The sequence below is a fragment of the Corylus avellana genome, chromosome 1 (assembly GCF_965113065.1).
Source record: "Corylus avellana chromosome 1, dhCorAvel1.hap1.2, whole genome shotgun sequence".
Classification (NCBI taxonomy): Eukaryota; Viridiplantae; Streptophyta; class Magnoliopsida; order Fagales; family Betulaceae; genus Corylus; species Corylus avellana.
The window spans coordinates 47768451-47788117 of NC_142490.1; the positions used below are offsets into that span (position 1 = coordinate 47768451).

A 19667-nucleotide genomic window follows, 5' to 3' on the forward strand; every position below is an offset into this window, starting at 1 on the left:
ACAAAATCAAATAAACGTCGTAGAGAATCAAAAGAAATTATAAAAAAAAAAAAATTAAAAAATTAAAATTAAAAAAAAAAGAATAAAAAATGCTGAGAGAGAAGCAACAAAAAAAAAAAACTGAGAGAGTAGAAAAAAAAAAAAAAAAACTGAGTGAGAACGAAAAAAAAAAAAAAACTTAGAGAAGAAAAAAAAAATTCAAATAGCAAAAAGAGATCGAAATAACCAAGAAACTGAGAGATCGAAGAGAAGAGAGGGGGAGAGAGATGGAGATCATGAGAGCTTCATGAGTATGAGAAGTGTAAGGTTTTTTTTGGCAATTTTATACGTTAATTATAACTCCACAGTACTAGATTAGCTAAGCCATTCATTTTTTAGTGGCTTAACTAATTCTGTGTGTATGTGATTAGTAGTCACATGGAAATAGACTATTCTCAAGAATAAAATGTTACCAAACAAAGGACTAGCTATGCATAATATTAGCTAGTCCAATCCAAGGGTCTAATTCGCAAACCAAACGGGACCTAAGTTTTATATTGGTGAGACCATTAAGTGACTCTAGAGAGTTTTAATTATGACTTGATTAGTTTTTGTGAAGTATACGACACAAAGCTTGAGATGGTGAGAGATTATTGATATTTGATAACAACATATATCTTTTAATTTCTTTCCGAAACTACAATAAGATTTACAATTGAAAACACAATTATTAGGGGAAACTTCACTTTATCCTCCTAAACTTCTGCGTGATTTGATAAATTCTTCCAAACTTTAAAATTTTTCAATTTGGACTCTTAAACTTTCAATTGCTTTCAATATGAACCTTTTCATTAGTTTTAGCAGTTAAAAATACTAAAAAAGACCAAAATATTCTTGATTTTCGCTCGAAGTTCAAAGAAAATGGACTACTAGAAGTACTTTAGCTTGAATTAGCAATACAAGCTGCCATTGTTTTGTGGAGCTCTTGATTGGAGTTCAAAGAAATGAAGGGTTGTGGTAGAATTGGGAAGCCAAAGTACGGTGTATATAGGTGAGTGATCAACTGTGGCAAGAACCAGAAATTTCTTGGCAGTTTCAAAGATTCAACGCATGACGTTTGGCGTGACGACTCTTCTCATTATTCTTGTGTTGAATTTTTTTGTGGTCAAAAGTCCAAATATGTAGACAATTTTATTATGTCCGATACTTGCTGAACACTCATAACATGTTGATGTCATCAACCTTATCATGATTTACATAAGTGAAATAAGATGGCTGTGTTGCCGTGATCAAGTTTATCCTAAATAGAGTGCCAATTTGTGCTCGTTTTAAGATTTTGGGCTGTGTTAAAATATGAGTACAAAACTATATATTTTAACTTTAACTCGATCAAGTTAACTTTAATTCGTTAGTTTTATATTGAGTTCGTGTAAAGTTTGCGAGTTATATCAAAATGACTAGCCCTTAATGTCGAGTGTCAAATTCGAGTCGAGTCAAGTCGAGGCATTGATATAAGACTGTATAGGTAAACGATAATTTGATTCATTTAATTAAACGGGTTAGATTTCTCAACCTTAACTTGCTAATTTCAAATTGGATTAGTGGGTTAGCCATAATCTTGAATAATAAACTCTAAACATCAACGACTTTTGTAACTTTGCTTTTCTTTTTTACAGGAATTTTTTTTCGGTACTACGCCAATTATTATACTTCTCTTGAAAACTCACGTGACGAATACTGCCATGTGACACAACATGAGTAACACTCTTATACAAGTCAATTTGTAAGAAAACTATAAAAGCTTAACACTCTTTCCTATTTTATAAATTGATAAAGTTAATATGTTATACTTAAAAGCATTTTCTGTGGAAAGTGCACATGGAATTTAGATTATATAAAATCCATGAAAATGGAACTTCTCCTACATTTACACATTACGAATGATTCAAAGCTTTGCAATTACTTTCAATATCTTATTAGAGTTTTTTAGGACACATGCTTTAACTTAATGGGCCGCTTTTAATTGTATTTTTTAAAGCATTCCCATAAGATCTTTCATTCTCTTTTCCATTCGGATCAAAAATGGGAAAGATCCTCTCATATAACCTTTTTTTCTTATTTTATTAGGAAAAAAATAATAATAAATAGAGGTTCAAAATGGCAAGTGGCATGAGTCACATTTGCAAATCAATTTCTTGAGTGACCGGAATTAAGTCCCAACTCCCAAGTCAAGGTATCACAATCTTACGATAAAGAAAAAATTATATATTTATTCCCACAAAGGCAAAGAAGGAAAATGATGAGAAATTTGGCTAAACCAGATAGCTTCATTTCTAAAGCCAAGCAATCAAGTTCCTCTTGATGATGTCAAAATTTTGTTTTGTTGTATTAAACGGTGTATATAGTACTACATTTATTTAAAGTTTTAAATAATGTTGTAAAAGATTTACTATGTAACAACATATTCACTATTAATACATCGGTAAAATTTAATCTAAATTATTAAAACAATATTTTTCATTTCATTTAAAATTGAGATAATCATGTTTCAAATGTTGGGACCTCGCGATCAATACTTAAAACGTGCTAGCGGTAGTGCTGTCATTGGAGTTGTTGATGATAACTCCAATCTTGATTTGAATGACAGCACTATCATGTTTCAAATGTTGCAACTTTAGCTCATAGTAGCACATTTTGTTACGGCTTTTGGACAGTGTTAGGAGTCTAATAGAGGTATTTTAATCTTAGAATAATATGTTATCTATAACTAATATGTTAACTTTATAGATAATATTAGAAGTATGAATTAGAATTTAAATATTAGAGATAAGTATTATCGTTAATGTAGTTTATTTTACTTAGTCTTTTATTTTCACTATGCATTGTAATTATCTATTTAAAGATACTAAGTTCATTAATAAATTAAGCAGAATTAATCGAAAACCTTTTGTTTGAAAAAAAGTTTTTAAGTTTTCTCAAAATGAAAGAGATTTAGTTCCTTAGAATCTAAGATCGAGGTACCTACGTGTTTGTGTTTGCAAAAAAATAATTCAGAAGTGTTGTGAAATTTAGGTTGTACTGGGTCCTATATACTGGTCTCCCGCGCATTTTTCTGTGTGCCTTTGGGTTGAGCAAGCAGCGTTAATTACACAGGTCTTCAGAGTTCAATGGGTCGCTCTCGTGGAAATTTCCATTCTGCTTATGAGGACCCCACTCAAAGGTTATTATCTGCTTTCTAATTTTTTTTTTTTTTGGGAGTTTAATTCACATTTGAGTAAAAGTTCGATTTTTGGACATACATTCGGTGTTTCTTAGTTCTTACTGTTCATATCTTTAGGCGCAAAAAAGATGGAATTGTGAAATCTTATGTAAGATCAGCAGTTTGTTTAAATGTGAAAGTGGAAAGAATGCAGTAAATACATAATGGGTTTATGTGTAACCACTGATAATAATGGTGGAAGTAGATATCAAGCTCTGCAACAGAAGAATGCAAAGAAGAAAGAAGAAGAAAACGAACAGAGGAACAAGAAGAAGGAAGAGGAGAGGTTGAAACAAGTTGAGAGAAGAAGAGAGAATGAATGTTCTTATTCTCTGTATAATCAACCTTGATTACAATATGGAATCAATTCTACTTATATACTCGGCTACAATGATAACAGATTCTGCTAACTAACTTCAACTGTACTAAAACAGAATTAACTAACTGAAAAAGATTACAACTGAAAAAGGTTAGTTAATTCATCTATATACACGTGCAGTCACCTCTCCAACTGAGTTGTCTGATAGTAGACTCATACTTGCCCAGAGGGAAGGAAAAAGAGAGGGATTTCCACTATGCTGTAACAAGCTTGACAAGATTCTGAAGCATTTTGATTTCTTAATAGTGCTATGATTTTGCTTAAGCTTTGTATCTTTATATGAGTGCATCATATTACTTGCCTCGTTGATTTACATTTGGCCCATTGCTGTAGTTTCTTATTTTAGAGTACCAATTTTTGGCCATGCAGATCAAGAAGAAAAAAGAATGCCTCCAGTGGAGAAAATTCAGAATCCGCAGCTGCAGGTACTATTCCACTCTTGCATGACTTTAAATGTAGGCTGTTTAGAAGTAAACTCTAGTGGCATGGTTTCTTGATGACTTAGCTGTTGGAGAGATCACAATGGTATGAAAGTGTTTTCAACTATTCTCTCTTTTCAAACTAGAACCCAATCTCTCCTCTCCCACTTCCCTTTTGGAACACACACACACGCACTCTCGCCCTTAATGTCTATGTTGTAATCTGGTAATTAACATTTTATAAACAGTATGTGTAGGAAGCCTGTCGAAGAAACCTCAACTGACTTGATCCTAGGGTCATTTGATTGAGATTCTAGCCCGGCATACGTTTTTTTTTTTTTTTTCATCTTCTATAACTTTGGAGTACTTTTAGAAGCTGCTATACCAATATGATGGTGCTGATGATTTTCAATCCAAGTCATCATTGGTAGTGGTACATGTTGGCTGTTCTTGTCTAAATGCTTTTTACGTTTTTTTTTTTTTTTCTTTCTTCTTTCTTCTGATCCTTTTTCTTTTTCTTGTGTGCGTGTGTTTTGGACACAGGTCAAGGGACAAGTGAAGGGAATAGGGCTCTATACCACTGCAATTATTGCAACAAAGACATTACAGGGAAGATCCGTATCAAATGTGTCGTGTGCCCTGATTTTGACCTATGTATAGAGTGCTTTTCTGTTGGAGCTGAGGTGACACCACATAAGAGCATTCACCCTTACAGGGTTATGGTTAGTAATCTCATTAATAAAGTACTTCTCCTGCTGAGACCTTACTGACTCGTACAGTTTTGTATGGTGTTAACTTATTAGTAGAGGCTATTATTCATGTTTTTGTGATGAGGATGTAAACCCATAAATTGTGCTTACGCTTTTATGTTTTCCCCTTCAACAGGATACTTTATCCTTTCCTCTTTTTTGCCCTGACTGGAATGCAGATAATGAAATGCTGCTACTAGAGGTACTTTCAATCTCAGTTTTATTCCTACAATAGCGTTGCTTGATCCTACCTTTTTTTTTCAGTTCTATATTTGTTACCTGGAAAAATCTATTTACTTGTCTTGTCAAAATTCTTATTTCAGGGGATTGAAATGTATGGCTTGTGTAACTGGGCAGAAGTTGCTGAGCATGTGGGAACTAAGAGTAAAGAACAATGTATAGAACACTATACAAGTGTATATATGAACTCCCCATACTTCCCTCTTCCGGTATGACTTCTTGAACAAAGTGAATTCTCTTCTGAATTGTTAATTTTTAGAAGGGTAACTTGTGGAACATGTTTTTTTCTAGGACATGTCTCATGTTGTTGGAAAAAACAGAAAGGATCTTCTTGCTATGGCTAAAGGACATAGTGAGGACAAGAAAGGTGTGTGATCATGTTTACCATAACTCTTTGAACCTTTCAATTGTTTTCTTTTTTGTTTACCATTCTTAATCTTGTCTTGTTTATATGGTGAATGATTAGTGAGGCTATGATATTCATTTTGTGATGAACAACTGCTGGTGACTATAACAGGATTTCCTATGATAGGGGAGCTTAATTCGAAGGAAGAATCTCCTTTTTCTCCTTCAAGAGTCAAGTATGCTTTCGTTCTCTTCCATGTATGTTCTGTACAATTTACCTGAGAAGCCTTCTTATGATTTTTATTTTAACCAGAATTGAAGATTCACATAAAGGTGGTTCCTCTGGCTGCATATTGTCAAGCTTAAGTGCTGGTGAGGCAAACTATATTATTGACTAGCTTCCATTATTTATGAAATAATTTATTCAATTAAATTATCTGCCTTGTTTTCTTATACTTTAGAAGTGGAATCTGGGGTCCGTTCAGCAGCAACAGCTGCTAACAAGAAGGCATCTAATGTGGCCCAGGTTAAAGATGGCCCTGGTGTCATTAAAGTGGAAGGTGTGACACATATGATCTACAGATTGCAAATAATTGTTGATTAATATATCTTTTCTAGTAAAGCTGATCTAACTAAAAGATTTTCTTGAATGCATGTTATAATCACATTTTTGTATTTTGTTGTTTGTTGGTGTCTGTTGCCTTCTATGCTTCTAACTTTTCATGTACTGAAAAGTTGAAAACTTGGTGGAGCATTCATAATCTGAATGATAATGATAAAGTCATTAAATTATGTTTTTTAATATTGTTGGCAGAACCTCAAGCAGACAGGAGCTTTGGGGGAAAGAAACCAAACTCTTCAGGGAATGAGGGTCCTTCTTTAGTTGAATTGAGTGGTTATAACCACAAAAGACAGGAGTTTGATCCTGAATATGACAATGATGCTGAACAGTTATTGGCTGAGATGGAATTTAAGGATACAGACTCAGAGGAGGAGCATGAGCTGAAGTTGCGAGTGCTGCATATCTATTCAAAGAGGTAGGTGGGCACATTAATCTGATTTTCACACTTTTTGGTGAATTTATTTATTTAGATATGTGAAACTTGTAAGACAGCATTTTAAGTGTCAGACTGATGTAGCATAATGGTAAAGAACGAGAAAAGAAAAAGGAGGAGAAGAGGAATTGAGATATTATCATTAAAAAAATCACGACGAACATGGGATGAGTATTTTTCTGTATAATTTCTTTATTTTTCTGTCTTTTGATGAAATTATTTGCTGTGGAGGTTTTGTGTAGACTGTTTAATAGTATGGCATAAACCTACTGGCTGAAACTGAAATATGCTTATTCTCTCTTCGTCCGCATTATGGTTAAAATAAACTTGTTGGCAGGCTTGATGAGAGGAAGCGCAGGAAGGATTTTATAATAGAAAGAAATTTGTTATATCCGAATCCTCTTGAGAAAGATTTTTCGCCTGAAGAGAGGGCGATCTGTCGGAGCTATGATTTTGTCATGCGTTTTCATACCAAAGAAGAGCATGACGATTTGCTTCTAACTGTTATTAAAGTGCATAGAACAAGGAAAAGAATTCAAGAACTTAAGGTATGATACATGGCTTGCCCCACTGAGGTTGTGTTGACTGGGTCTATAGAAAGTAATCACAGTTGTACCTAAAATTATTTAGAGAAATGCTAGGTGCTCTCCTATTGTTCTCCTCGTGTCTTCCTAGTCTTAAGTGTATATTATTTTCTAAAAAAGCAAAAAAAAAAAGGTTGCTCTTATTTCTTTCACTTGGTTTTAAAAAAACAATATCCATTTAGTACTAAAAGGACTAGACGAACACCAAGAAAGCACTTAACATTCCCTAATTATTTATTATATGGTTACCAAAATCCTTTCATATAAAACAAGCTTGCCACATTGACATGGCCTCTTATTCTTGAAAGTTCCCTTGTGTGATATCATATTGTATGCAAATGATGCACAACCACCAATGCTACACGTGAATTTGGAATGTTTCAGTCTGGTATATATTATGTGATACTTCATTTTGTCAAACTAATGTCTCCCTTGCATGTTGCATGAACTTCATTGTACAATTTTTCAGGATGCCCGAGCTGCTGGTTGCCGCACATCAGCTGAGGCTGATATATACCTTAAACAGAAAAGGAAAAGGGAAGTTGAAGAAAATGCCCGTCTAGTAAAGGAAAGCTCTCAGGTTGGTCCAAGCAGTCAAGCTGGTCCAAATGCATTCATGGCTTCAGAGTCTGTTGGCAAGGAGTTCAATTCGAGACCAGTGGGACAGGCTACTTCAAACTCTGTGAACGATTTGGATATAATGGGCTTTTATGGAGCAGAATTATTGTCTGAAAGTGTAAGTATGCAGTCCCAAAGTTTTATTTCTTAACAAGAAAGCATAAGGAAACCTTTTTGTTTTTATGTGCTGTATTCCTAAAATTGACAAGTAATTGACATTAATAGGACGGCTTGAGCTTATTTGGGCTTATTAAAGTGTGACACAGGAAACATTGGTTTGAGCCTAAAGTTTGCTGTGCATTGTATGTGCTCTTCTGAGTCTGCTGCCTAAAAAACTGTAGCCTCACACTTGCCCAGCCCAAAAACCCATCCAGCTGGGTAATTTGTAAGATAATGTTAGCGTGTGGCTTGGATATAATTCTGAATGCAACTCGCCAAAATCTATAATATTTTTACTATTAAAGAAGCATGTTATAGCTTTAGTTTAGTATAAAATTTTAACTGAAACAATGTTTTAAGCTATCTGCTTCCATGTGTAAACAGGAGAAACGGCTATGCTGCGAGATTCAGCTAGCCCCACCTCTCTATCTGAAGATGCAGGAGATTATGTCAATCGAGATCATCAATGGTTCTGTCACTAAGAAATTAGATGCCCATCACTTGTTCAAGCTTGAAGCCAACAAAATTGACAGAGTTTATGACATGCTTGTGAAAAAGGGGATTGCTCAACCGTGAAACCTGAAACCATCTCGTGCTTTACTTTGTTCTTTATCTTAATAGTAAATTGTTTCATTTTTATCAATTTTATTCCGTGAAAATGAAAAGCTTGTTATATTTTTGTGTTGTTTATTTTTAAATAATTATTACTTAATTGGTATTCACAAGGCATCGGAGAAAGGAAACCCTTTTGTTCACCGTAATGTAGCCTACTTGCTGAGTGTAGTTAAAACTAGTTATCATGTTGTTGACTCTGGTGACATCCAAAAAAAAGTTATATATATATATATATATATATATATATATATATATATATATTGACATGTCAGCACAAGAGGGAGAAGGGGATTCAAACTAGTGACATCTACTTCCTTAGGCGTGGTCCCAGCCGATTAAGCTCTACCTCTTGAGGACATTAAGTTTTATATTGGTGAGACCATTAAGTGACTCTAGAAAGTTTCAATTATGACTTGATTAGTTTTTTTTGAAGTATCTGACACTAAGTTTGCTATGGTGAGAGATCATTGATATTTGATAACAACATATATCCTTTAATTTCTTTTCGAAACTACAATAAGATTTACAGTTGAAAACATAATTATTAAGAAAAACTTCACTTTAGACCCCTGAACTTCTACGTGATTTGACAAACTCTTCCAAACTTTAAAATCTCTCAATTTAGACTCATAAACTTTCAATTACTCTCAATGTGAACCCATTTTCTTTTTCTTTTTTTTTTTCAATTTTAGCCGTTAAAAATACTAAAAAAGACCAAAATATTCTTGATTTTCGCTTGAAGTTCAAAGAAAATGAACTACTATAAGTACTTTCGCTTGAATTAGCAATACAAGCTGCCATTGTTTTGTGGAGCTCTTGAATGGAGTTCAAAGAAATGAATGGTTGTGGACTTGTGGTAGTATTGGGAAGCCAAAGTACGGTGTATACTATATAGTAGAGCGGAGGTGAGTGATCAACTGTGGCAAGAACCAGAAATTTCTTGGCAGTTTCAAAGATTCAACGCATGACGTTTGGCGTGACGACTCTTCTCATTATTCTTGTGTTGAATTTTATTGTGGTCAAAGTCCAAATATGTACACAATTTTATTATGCCCTATACTTGCTGAACACTCTTAACATGTTGATGTCATCAACCTTATCATGATTTACATAAGTGAAATAAGATGGCTGTGTTGCAGCGATCCAGTTTATCCTAAATAGAGTGCCAATTCGTGTTCGTTTTAAGATTTTAGGCTATGTTAAAATATGAATATAAAATTATATACTTTAACTTTAATCCGATCAAGTTAATTATAATTCGTTAGTTTTATATTGAGTTCGTGTAGAGTTTGCAAGTCGTATCAAAATGACTAGTCCTTAATGTTGAATGTCAGATTCGAGTCGAGACATTGATATAAGACTATATAGGTAAACTATAATTTTTTTCATTTAATTAAACGAATTAGACTTCTCAACCTTAACTTGTTAATTTCATATTGGATTAGTTTAGCCATAATCCTGAATAATAAACCCTAAACGACAATAACTTTTGTAACTTTGTTTTTTTCTTTTTACAGGAATTTTTTTTCGACACTACGTCAATTATTATACTTCTCTTGTAAACCCACGTGACGAATACTGCCATATGACGCAACAAGAGTAACACTCTTATACAAGTCAATTTGTAAGAAAACTATAAAAGCTTAACTCTCTTTCTTATTTTATAAATTGATAAAGTTAATATGTTATACTTATTGAAGTATTTTCTGTGGGAAGTGCACATGGACTTGAGATTATATAAAATCCATGAAAATGGAACTTCTCCTACATTTACACATTACGAATGATTCAAAGCTTTGCAATTACTTTCAATATCTAGTTAAGAGTTTCAAAATGGCAAGTGGTATAAGTCTTATTTGCAAATCAATTTCTTGAGTGACCGGAATTAAGTCCCAAGTCAAGGTATCACAATCTTACAATAAAGAAAAAATTATATATTTATTCCCACAAAGGCAAAGAAAGAAAATTATGAGAAATTTGGCTAAACCATATAGCTTCGTTTCTAAAGCCAAGCAAGAGGATCCAAATCTTGATCTTGTCAAAGATTTTGTTTTATTGTATTTAACCGTGTATATAGTGCTACATTTATTTAAAGCTTTAAATCATATTGTATTATATTTATTGTGTGATAACACTTTCATTATTAGATCTGTAAAATCAAATCTAAACTATTAAATTAATCTTTTTTATTTAATTTGAAATTGAGATAATCATGTTCTAGCTAGTTTTTGGGACCTCACGATCAATACTTAGGACGTGCTAGTGCTATCATTGGAGTTGTTGATGATTTTTTTAAGATTTTTTTTGTTTTTTTTGGTATTCAAAGGAGGGAATAAAATTAAATTTAAACTGTTAAAAAAACTACAAAAAGTTTTCAATAATTTTTTTTACAACGCCTAAACTCTATTTATGAGGGCTAAAAACAAAAATTATGATGAAAAACCAATTTGTGTCCACATAAGTTACATCGGCCTACTCTATTTATAGCATTTTAAATTTGTTTTAAAAAGTTACTAATTTTTAATTGGACAAAGTTTTCCTCCAAACTAGGTTGGAGGAAATTCCTCCAACCTAGTCTCTAAAATTGACATGTGTCTTCAAACATGTGCATCTCACATGTTTTTTTTAATACCCTAATTTTCACAAACCATAGTTAACTCCACCGTTAGTTTCTCTCTCTCATGTTCTCTCTCTCCAAAAAGAGGTTCTAAATTTCAGCAAACAATTGATAATAATAACTCTACTATGCATTTTAGCAAGCAATTGATGTGCAAAAAAAAATTCTTAAACTTCAATTGCCATTCATGCATTTCAACAAACACGTTCATACAACACTTTTTTGTTAAAAAAAAGAAAAAGAAAAAAAAGAACTCTCAAATCCTCTTCAGGTAAATTTCTCTCAATACAAACAACAACGGTATAAAATCATCCCCACACTTTCCCTGCAACCATGATTCTTCTTGCTTATCATAGTGGCGAATCTCCATCTAGATCTAGTCACAGAATCTCAAAAATTGATCACAGAAACCATATCTGAGAGATGGGTTGACGTCGATTGCTCCTTCAGATTGGTCAAATCTGAAAAGTCGGCAAATGAAGACGTTGAGGCTTCGAGGACGCGAGGGCAATGAAGACATTGAGGCTTCGACGACGCGAGTGTTGATGAAGGAGTGTCGTGCTCTTCTGTTGCTTTGAAACTCTCCATGGAGAGATTTTTTGGGTTGGAAAGACAGCTTGGTCTCGTGCAGGAGGGGAAGGAGAGAAGAACATGAGAGAGAGAGAGAGAGAACGTGAGAGACATAAACTAACGGTGGAGAGTTTGTGGAAATTAGGGTATTAAAAAAAACATGTGAGAAGCACATGTTTGAAGACACATGTCAATTTTAGAGACTAGGTTGGAGGAATTTCCTCCAACCTAGTTTGGAGGAAAACTTTGTCCTTTTTAATTTTAGCTGCCATTTTTTTAAAAAAAAAAAAAAAATCCATATTCAGCTTTATTTTTAGCTATTCATTTTCACCGTTTTATTTAAATATTTTTTTTTTAAAAAAAAAAAATATTATTTATTGAGAGGAGAAAGAATATTAAAGATTAAAAAATGATCTGATTTTATATTTGATGAGTAAAACAGCGCTCATTGTTAAGCTAGATGTAACCCATTCTGCAGATATTCTAGCATATTGACTAACCAAAATAACATTTGACTAACCAGGTGAAATTGTCTTAAATTTGGACAAAGTTGTTAGCAGTTATTAACTGCTTTTACCTACTCTTAAAACCACTAACCGCCCATTCCGAGCATCTCCAGCAGAGTAGCTAAATAGCTCATAATAAGTATATTTAGCTATTATGAGCATTTTTATGTCTCAAACATATTAGCTCCGGAATAAATAAATCACAGATTTTGCTACAATGAATAGCTACATATTGCTATTCATTGTAGCACAATATTCAAAATTTTTAATATTTTTTCTCTCTCTTCTCTCTCCCTCAACGTTTTGCTCTCTTCTCTCTCACCCTCAACGGCCTTGTTTAGCACAACCTTCCTTGGTCTTTTGGAGACTCACTTTCTCCAACAAAAAAGTTCATCTATACTCTGTTTTTATTGAAACGTTAGCAATATTGGTCCTCATTGTTATCGCAATTCATTCTCATTACTCTACATTATTGAAATTGTTACTGTTTTGATGTCGTCCTTTCTGCCCCCGTGGATTTTAGACCAAGAGAGCATGACCCAAGAGGGCATGAATTTCTCGACTGCTTTGACCCAAAAGGGCATGGCTGGTAATAAAAATCATACCGAGAAGAGGAGGAAGGGGTTCATATACTAGATGAGAAATGGGAAATGCTTTTAGTTTGACGATGAACAAAGACTATAAAAAGAAAATAATAAAGAAAGATTAAATAATAATATTTTTTTTAAAAAAAAAAAGATGAAATAAAGTATCTGTTAGAATTGGTATTAAAAAATAAATAGTTAAAATAAAGAATTTCACTTTTTGATTAGGTAAAATACCCTTCTTACTGCTGAAAAAACCTTACCAAAACGGTTATGCAATTAAATGATATAAACGGCTGCCTCGTTTGTACACGGTACACCCCCTAACTTATCCCACGTTAATTACCCAAAACAAAGAAGCCACCATTTATAAAAAGTCAGCCAAAGCCCAAATAAACTCAGGACTTTTTCTTTTTCGGTCCATTTAAAAGTTTTCTTGGCTGGCGCATTCGCTTTCTCACCAAACAAACACACTTTTTCTTTCTAGTCGAGTTCGTACTCATGAAAACAGCCGAGCTCTAAAACTCAGTTTGACCTGCAACTTTAGCTCATAGTAGCGCATTTTGTTACCACTAATATACGATTTTTATAGATAATATTAGAAATAGGAATTTAAAATTTAAATAATAGAGATAAGTATTATTATTAGACTATTTTATTTTACTTATGCATTATAATTGTTTATTTAAAGACATCAAGTTCATTAATAAATTAAGCAAAATTAATCTGTTTGAATTTTTCTTTTTTCTTTTTTCAAGTTTTCTCAAAAAAGTTTAAGAACCTAACATCTATCTCCTTTACGAGTTTTAAAAAAATCATTCACGTAGGACCAAATCTGTCAAAATCCAAAATTCCCAAGGACCAAAAATCTCAGAAATGTATGAGTTTGGGCTTGACCAATTAATACCCAGTTTGGAAGCTATCAAAACCAATTCTCAGTGCCTGAGGACTTTAGGGGTTTTTGCTTGGCCCTAAAGCCCCTACGTTTGAGCATTTGTGAGACAACCCAAATCCAAATCTACTTCGAAAACCAAAATTCTCAAAAAGATGACCAAAAAACTCAGAAATTTGTGATTTTGAGCTTGACCTATTAATACCCAGTTTGGAAGCAATCACAAAAATTCACGAGTGTTGTGAAATTTGGGTTGTACTGGGTCCTATATACTGGTCTCCCGCGCATTCTTCTTTGTGCCTTTGGGTTGAGCAAGCAGCGTTAATTACACAGGTCTTCCTGAGCTCGCTCAGCTTCAGAGTTCAATGGGTCGCTCTCGTGGAAATTTCCACTCTGCCGATGAGGACCCCACCCAAAGGTTCTTATCTGCTTTCTAATATTTTATTTATTTATTTATTTTTTTTTTTTTTTGGAGTTTAATTCACATTTGAGCTTGCTTGGTTGTTGATTTTGTTAGTTTTTGTGTAAAAAGTTCGATTTTTGGACATACATTCGGTGTTTCTTAGTTCTTACTGATCATATCTTTAGGCGCAAAAAAGATGGAATTGTGAAATGTTATATAAGATTAGCAGTTTGTTTAAATGTGAAAGTGGAAAGAATGCAGTAAATACATAATTGGTTTATGTGTAACCACTGATAATAATGGTGGAAGTAGATGTCAAGCTCTGCAACAGAAGAATGCAAAGAAGAAAGAAGAAGAAAACAAACAGAGGAACAAGAAGAAGGAAGAAGAAAGGTTGAAACAAGTTGAGAGAAGAAGAGAGAATGAATGTTCTTATTTTCTGTATAATAAACCTTGATTACAATAATGAATCAATTCTACTTATATACTCGGCTACAATGATAACAGATTCTGATAACTAAGCTAACTAACTTCAACTGCACTCAGACAGAATTAACCGACTGAAAAATATTACAACTGAAAAAGGTTAGTTAGTTCATCTATATACACGTGCAGTCACCTCTCCAACTGAGTTGTCTGAGCGTAGACTCATACTTGCCCAGAGGGAAGGAAAAAGAGAGGGATTTCCACTATGCTGTAACAAGCTTGACAAGATTCTGAAGCATTTTGATTTCTTAATTGTGCTATGATTTTGGTTAAGCTTTCTATCTTTATATGAGTGCATCATATTACTTGCCTCGTTGATTCACATTTGGCACATTGCTGTAGTTTCTTATTTTAGAGTACCAATTTTCGGCCATGCAGATCAAGAAGAAAAAAGAATGCCTCCAGTGGAGAAAATTCAGAATCCGCAGCTGCAGGTACTATTCCACTCTTGCATGGCTTTAAATGTGGGCTGTTTAGAAGTAATCTCTAGTGGCATGGTTTCTTGATGACTTAGCTGTAGGAGAGGTCACAATGGTATGAAAGTGTTTTCAACTATTCTCTCTTTTCAAACTAAAACCCAATCTCCTCTCTCCCACTTCCCCCCTGGAACACACACATGCACTCTCGCCCTTGATGTCTACGTTGTAATCTGGTAATTAACATTTTATAAACAGTATGTGTAGGAAGCCTGTTGAAGAAACCTCAACTCTTAGGGTCATTTGATTGAGGTTCTGCCCAGGCATACGTTTTCTTTTTCATCTTTTATGTCGTTGAGTCCTGCCTTCTGTTGCTATAATGAGTTTGGAGTACTTTTAGAAGCTGCTATACCAATATGATGGTGCTGATGATTTTCTATCTAAGTCATAATTGGTAGTGGTACCTGTTGGCTGTTGCTGTCTATATATGCTTTTTACGTTCTTTTTCTTCTTTCTTCTTTCTGATCCTTTTTCTTTTTCTTGTGTGTGTGTGTGTGTGTGTTGGACACAGGTCAAGGGACAAGTGAAGGGAAAAGGGCTTTATACCACTGCAATTATTGCAACAAAGACATTACAGGGAAGATCCGTATCAAATGTGTCGTGTGCCCTGATTTTGACCTATGTATAGAGTGCTTTTCTGTTGGAGCTGAGGTGACACCACATAAGAACAATCACCCTTACAGGGTTATGGTTAGTAATCTCATTAATAAAGTACTTCTCCTGCTGATACCTTACAGAGTCGTAGAGTTTTGTATGGTGTTAAGTTATTAGTAGAGGCTGTTATTCATGTTTTTGTGATGAGGATGTAAACCCATAAATTGTGCTTATGCTTTTATGTTGTCCCTTTCAACAGGATAGTTTATCCTTTCCTCTTTTTTGCCCTGATTGGAATGCAGATGATGAAATACTGCTACTAGAGGTACTTTCAATCTCTGTTTTATCCCGACAATAGCGTTGCTTGATCCTACCTTTTTTTTTTTTTTCAGTTCTATATTTGTTACCTGGAAAAATCTATTTACTTGTATTATCAAAATTCTTATTTCAGGGGACTGAAATGTATGGCTTGGGTAACTGGGCAGAAGTTGCTGAGCATGTGGGAACTAAGAGTAAAGAACAATGTATAGAACACTATACAAATGTATATAAGAACTCCCCATACTTCCCTCTTCCGGTATGACATCTTGAACAAAGTGAATTCTCTTCTGAATTGTTAATTTTTAGAAAGGTAACTTGTGGAACATGTTTGTTTCTAGGACATGTCTCATGTTGTTGGAAAAAACAGAAAGGAGCTTCTTGCTATGGCTAAAGGACATAGTGAGGACAAAAAAGGTGTGTGATCATGTTTACCATAACTCTTTGAACCTTTCAATTGTTTTCTTTTTTGTTGATCATTTTTAATCTTGTCTTGTTTATATGGTGAATGATTAGTGAGGCTATGATATTCATTTTGTGATGAACAACTGCTGGTGACTATAACAGGATTTCCTATGATAGGGGAGCTTAATTTGAAGGAAGAATCTCCTTTTTCTTCTTCAAGAGTCAAGTATGCTTTCGTTCTCTTCCATGTATGTGCTGTACAATTTACCTCAGAAGCCTTCTTATGATTTTTATTTTAACCAGAATTGAAGATTCACATAAAGGTGGTTCCTCTGGCCGCTTATTGTCAAGCTTAAGTGCTGGTGAGGCAAACTATATTATTGACTAGCTTCCATTATTTATGAAATAATTTATTCAATTAAATTTTAGATATGATCCTTAAATTATCTACCTTGTTTTCTTATACTTTAGAAGTGGAATCTGGGGTCCGTTCAGCAGCAACAGCTGCTAACAAGAAGGCATCTAATGTTGCCCAGGTTAAAGATGGCCCTGGTGTCATTAAAGTGGAAGGTGTGACACAAATTATCTACAGATTGCAAATAATTGTTGATTAATATATCTTTTCTAGTAAAGCTGATCTAACTAAAAGATTTTCTTGAATAAATGTTATAATCACATTTTTGTATTTTGTTGTTTGTTGGTGTCTGTTGCCTTCTATGCTTCTAACTTTTCATGTACTGAAAAGTTCAAAACTTGGTGGAGCATTCATAATCTGAATGGTAATGATTAAGCCATTAAATTATGTTTTTTAATATTGTTGGCAGAACCTCAAGCAGACAGGAGCTTTGGGGGAAAGAAACCAAACTCTTCAGGGAATGAGGGTCCTTTAGTTGAATTGAGTGGTTACAACCACAAAAGACAGGAGTTTGATCCTGAATATGACAATGATGCTGAACAGTTATTGGCTGAGATGGAATTTAAGGATACAGACTTAGAGGAGGAGCGTGAGCTGAAGTTGCGAGTGCTGCGTATCTATTCAAAGAGGTATGTGGGCACAATAATCTGATTTTCACACTTTTTGGTGGATTTATTTATTTAAATATGTGAAACTTGTAAGACAGCATTTTAAGTCAGACTGATGTAGCATAATGGTAAAGAATGAGAAAAAAAAAAAAGGAGGAGAAGAGGAATTGAGATATTATCATTAAAAAAATCATGATGAACACGGGATGAGTATTTTTCTGCATAATTTCTTTATTTTTCTGTCTTTTGATGAAATTATTTGCTGTGGAGGTTTTGTGTAGACTGTTTAATAGTATGGCATAAACCTACTGGCTCAAACTGAAATATGCTTATTCTCTCTTCGTCCGCATTATGGTTAAAATAAACTTGTTGGCAGGCTTGATGAGAGGAAGCGCAGGAAGGATTTTATACTAGAAAGAAATTTGTTATATCCGAATCCTCTTGAGAAGGACTTTTCGCCTGAAGAGAGGGCGATCTGTCGGCGATATGATGTATTCATGCGTTTTCTGACCAAGGAAGAGCATGAAGATTTGCTTCAGACTGTTATTACAGAGCATAGAACACTGAAAAGAATTCAAGAACTTAAGGTATGATACATGGCTTGCCCCACTGAGGTTGTGTAGACTGGGTCTAAAGAAAATAATCACAGTTGTGCTTGAAATTATTTAGGGAAATGTTAGGTGTTCGCCTAATATTCTTCTCATGTCTTCCTAGTTTTAAGTGGATATTATTTTCTAAAAAAGCAAAAAAAAAAAAAAAAAAAAGTTTCTCTTATTTCTCTCTCTTGATTTTTAAAAATTAATATCTACTTAGAACTAAGAAGACACTATGAAAACACCAGGAGAGCACTTAGCATTCCCTAATTATTTATATGGTTACCTTAAACGTTTCATATAAAACAAGCTTGCCACATTGACATGGCCTCTTATTCTTGAAAGTTCCCTTGTGTGATATCATATTGTATGCAAATGATGCACAACCGCCAATGCTACACGTGAATTTAGAATGCTTCAGTCTGGTTTATATTATGTGATAATTCATTTTGTCAAACTAATGTCTTGCTTGCATGAACTTCATTGTACAATTTTTCAGGATGCCCGAGCTGCTGGTTGCCGCACATCAGCTGAGGCTGATAGATACCTTAAACAGAAAAGGAAAAGGGAAGTTGAAGAGAATGCTCGTCTAGTAAAGGAAAGCTCTCAGGTTGGTCCAAGCAGTCAAGCTGGTCCAAATGCATTCATGGCTTCAGAGTCTGTTGGCAAGGAGTTTGATTCGAGACCAGTGGGACAAGCTACTTCAAACTCTGTGAACGATTTGGATATAATGGGCTTTTATGGAGCAGAATTATTGTCTGAAAGTGTAAGTATGCAGTCCCTAAGTTTTATTTCTTAACAAGAAAGCATAAGGAAACCTTTTTGTTTTTGTGTGCTGTATTCCTAAAATTGACAAGTAATTGACATTAATAGGACGGCTTGAGCTTATTTGGGCTTATTAAAGTGTGACACAGGAAACATTGGCTTGAGCCCAAAGTTTGCTGTGCATTGTATATGCTCTTCTGAGTCTGCTGCCTAAAAAACTGTAGCCTCACACTTGCCCAGGCCAAAAACCCATCCAGCTGGGTAATTTGTAAGATAATGTTAGTGTGTGGCTTGGATATAATTCTGAATGCAACTAGCCAAAATCTATGTTGTTTTTACTATGAAAGAAGCATGTTTAGGATAAAGTTTTTTTTTTTTCGAACTTGAACTTCATATTTGAGAATCACATGCTTTTAGGATGCGTGTCAGTTTAATAAGTTAGGTCGGAGGAATATTTGTCAACCCAATTTGAAAGAAAACTTCATCCGTCAATTTATACCATGTATTATATATCGGTTGAATTTTTGGTGTACATTTCTCTTGATTTTTAACTCGGACAATGTTTTATGATGTCTGCTTCCATGTTTAAACAGGAGAAACGGTTATGCGGCGAGATTCAGCTACCCCCACCTCTCTACCTTAAGATGCAGGAGATTATGTCAATCGAGATCATCAATGGTTCTGTCACTAAGAAACCCGATGCCCATCACTTGTTCAAGCTTGAAGCCAGCAAAATTGACAGAGTTTATGACATGCTTGTGAAAAAAGGGATTGCTCAACCGTGAAACTTGAAACCATCTCCTGCTTTACTTTGTTCTTTATCTTAATAGTAAATTGTTTCATTTTTATCAATTTTATTCTGTGGAAATGAAAAGCATGTTATATTTTTGTGTTGTTTATTTTTAAATAATTATTACTTAATTGGTATTCACAAGGCATGGAGAAAGGAAACCCTTTTGTTCACCATAGTGTAGCCTAATTTCTGAGTGTAGTTAAAACCAGTTATCATGTCTATGACTCCGGTGACATCCAAA

The 19667-nt window shown here is 34.1% G+C and overlaps 2 protein-coding genes across 3 annotated transcripts; both read left to right on the top strand.

The window, feature by feature from the left end:
* The first annotated feature begins 3146 nt into the window (after positions 1–3146).
* Positions 3147–8362, top strand: LOC132171546 (transcriptional adapter ADA2b-like). 2 transcript variants are annotated; one of them, XM_088511517.1, is made up of 13 exons: positions 3147–3199; positions 3987–4042; positions 4580–4758; positions 4922–4987; positions 5109–5234; positions 5317–5392; positions 5543–5606; positions 5684–5742; positions 5832–5964; positions 6183–6407; positions 6763–6973; positions 7479–7745; positions 8171–8362. In XM_088511517.1, the coding sequence occupies exons 1-13, from the start codon at positions 3147–3149 to the stop codon at positions 8360–8362; spliced, it is 1707 nt and encodes a 568-aa protein (XP_088367643.1). The 2 variants fall into 2 exon arrangements, with proteins under 2 accessions (XP_088367643.1, XP_059438872.2); XM_059582889.2 differs by having other exon boundaries at positions 5832–5930; positions 6185–6407.
* Positions 8363–13434: 5072 nt separating this feature from the next.
* On the top strand, positions 13435–19526 carry LOC132172795 (transcriptional adapter ADA2b). Its single transcript, XM_059584365.2, has 13 exons — positions 13435–13988; positions 14838–14893; positions 15447–15625; positions 15789–15854; positions 15981–16106; positions 16189–16264; positions 16415–16478; positions 16556–16614; positions 16724–16822; positions 17077–17296; positions 17652–17862; positions 18368–18634; positions 19227–19526. The coding sequence occupies exons 1-13, from the start codon at positions 13936–13938 to the stop codon at positions 19416–19418; spliced, it is 1668 nt and encodes a 555-aa protein (XP_059440348.1). The 5' UTR covers positions 13435–13935; the 3' UTR covers positions 19419–19526.
* Positions 19527–19667: the final 141 nt, after the last annotated feature.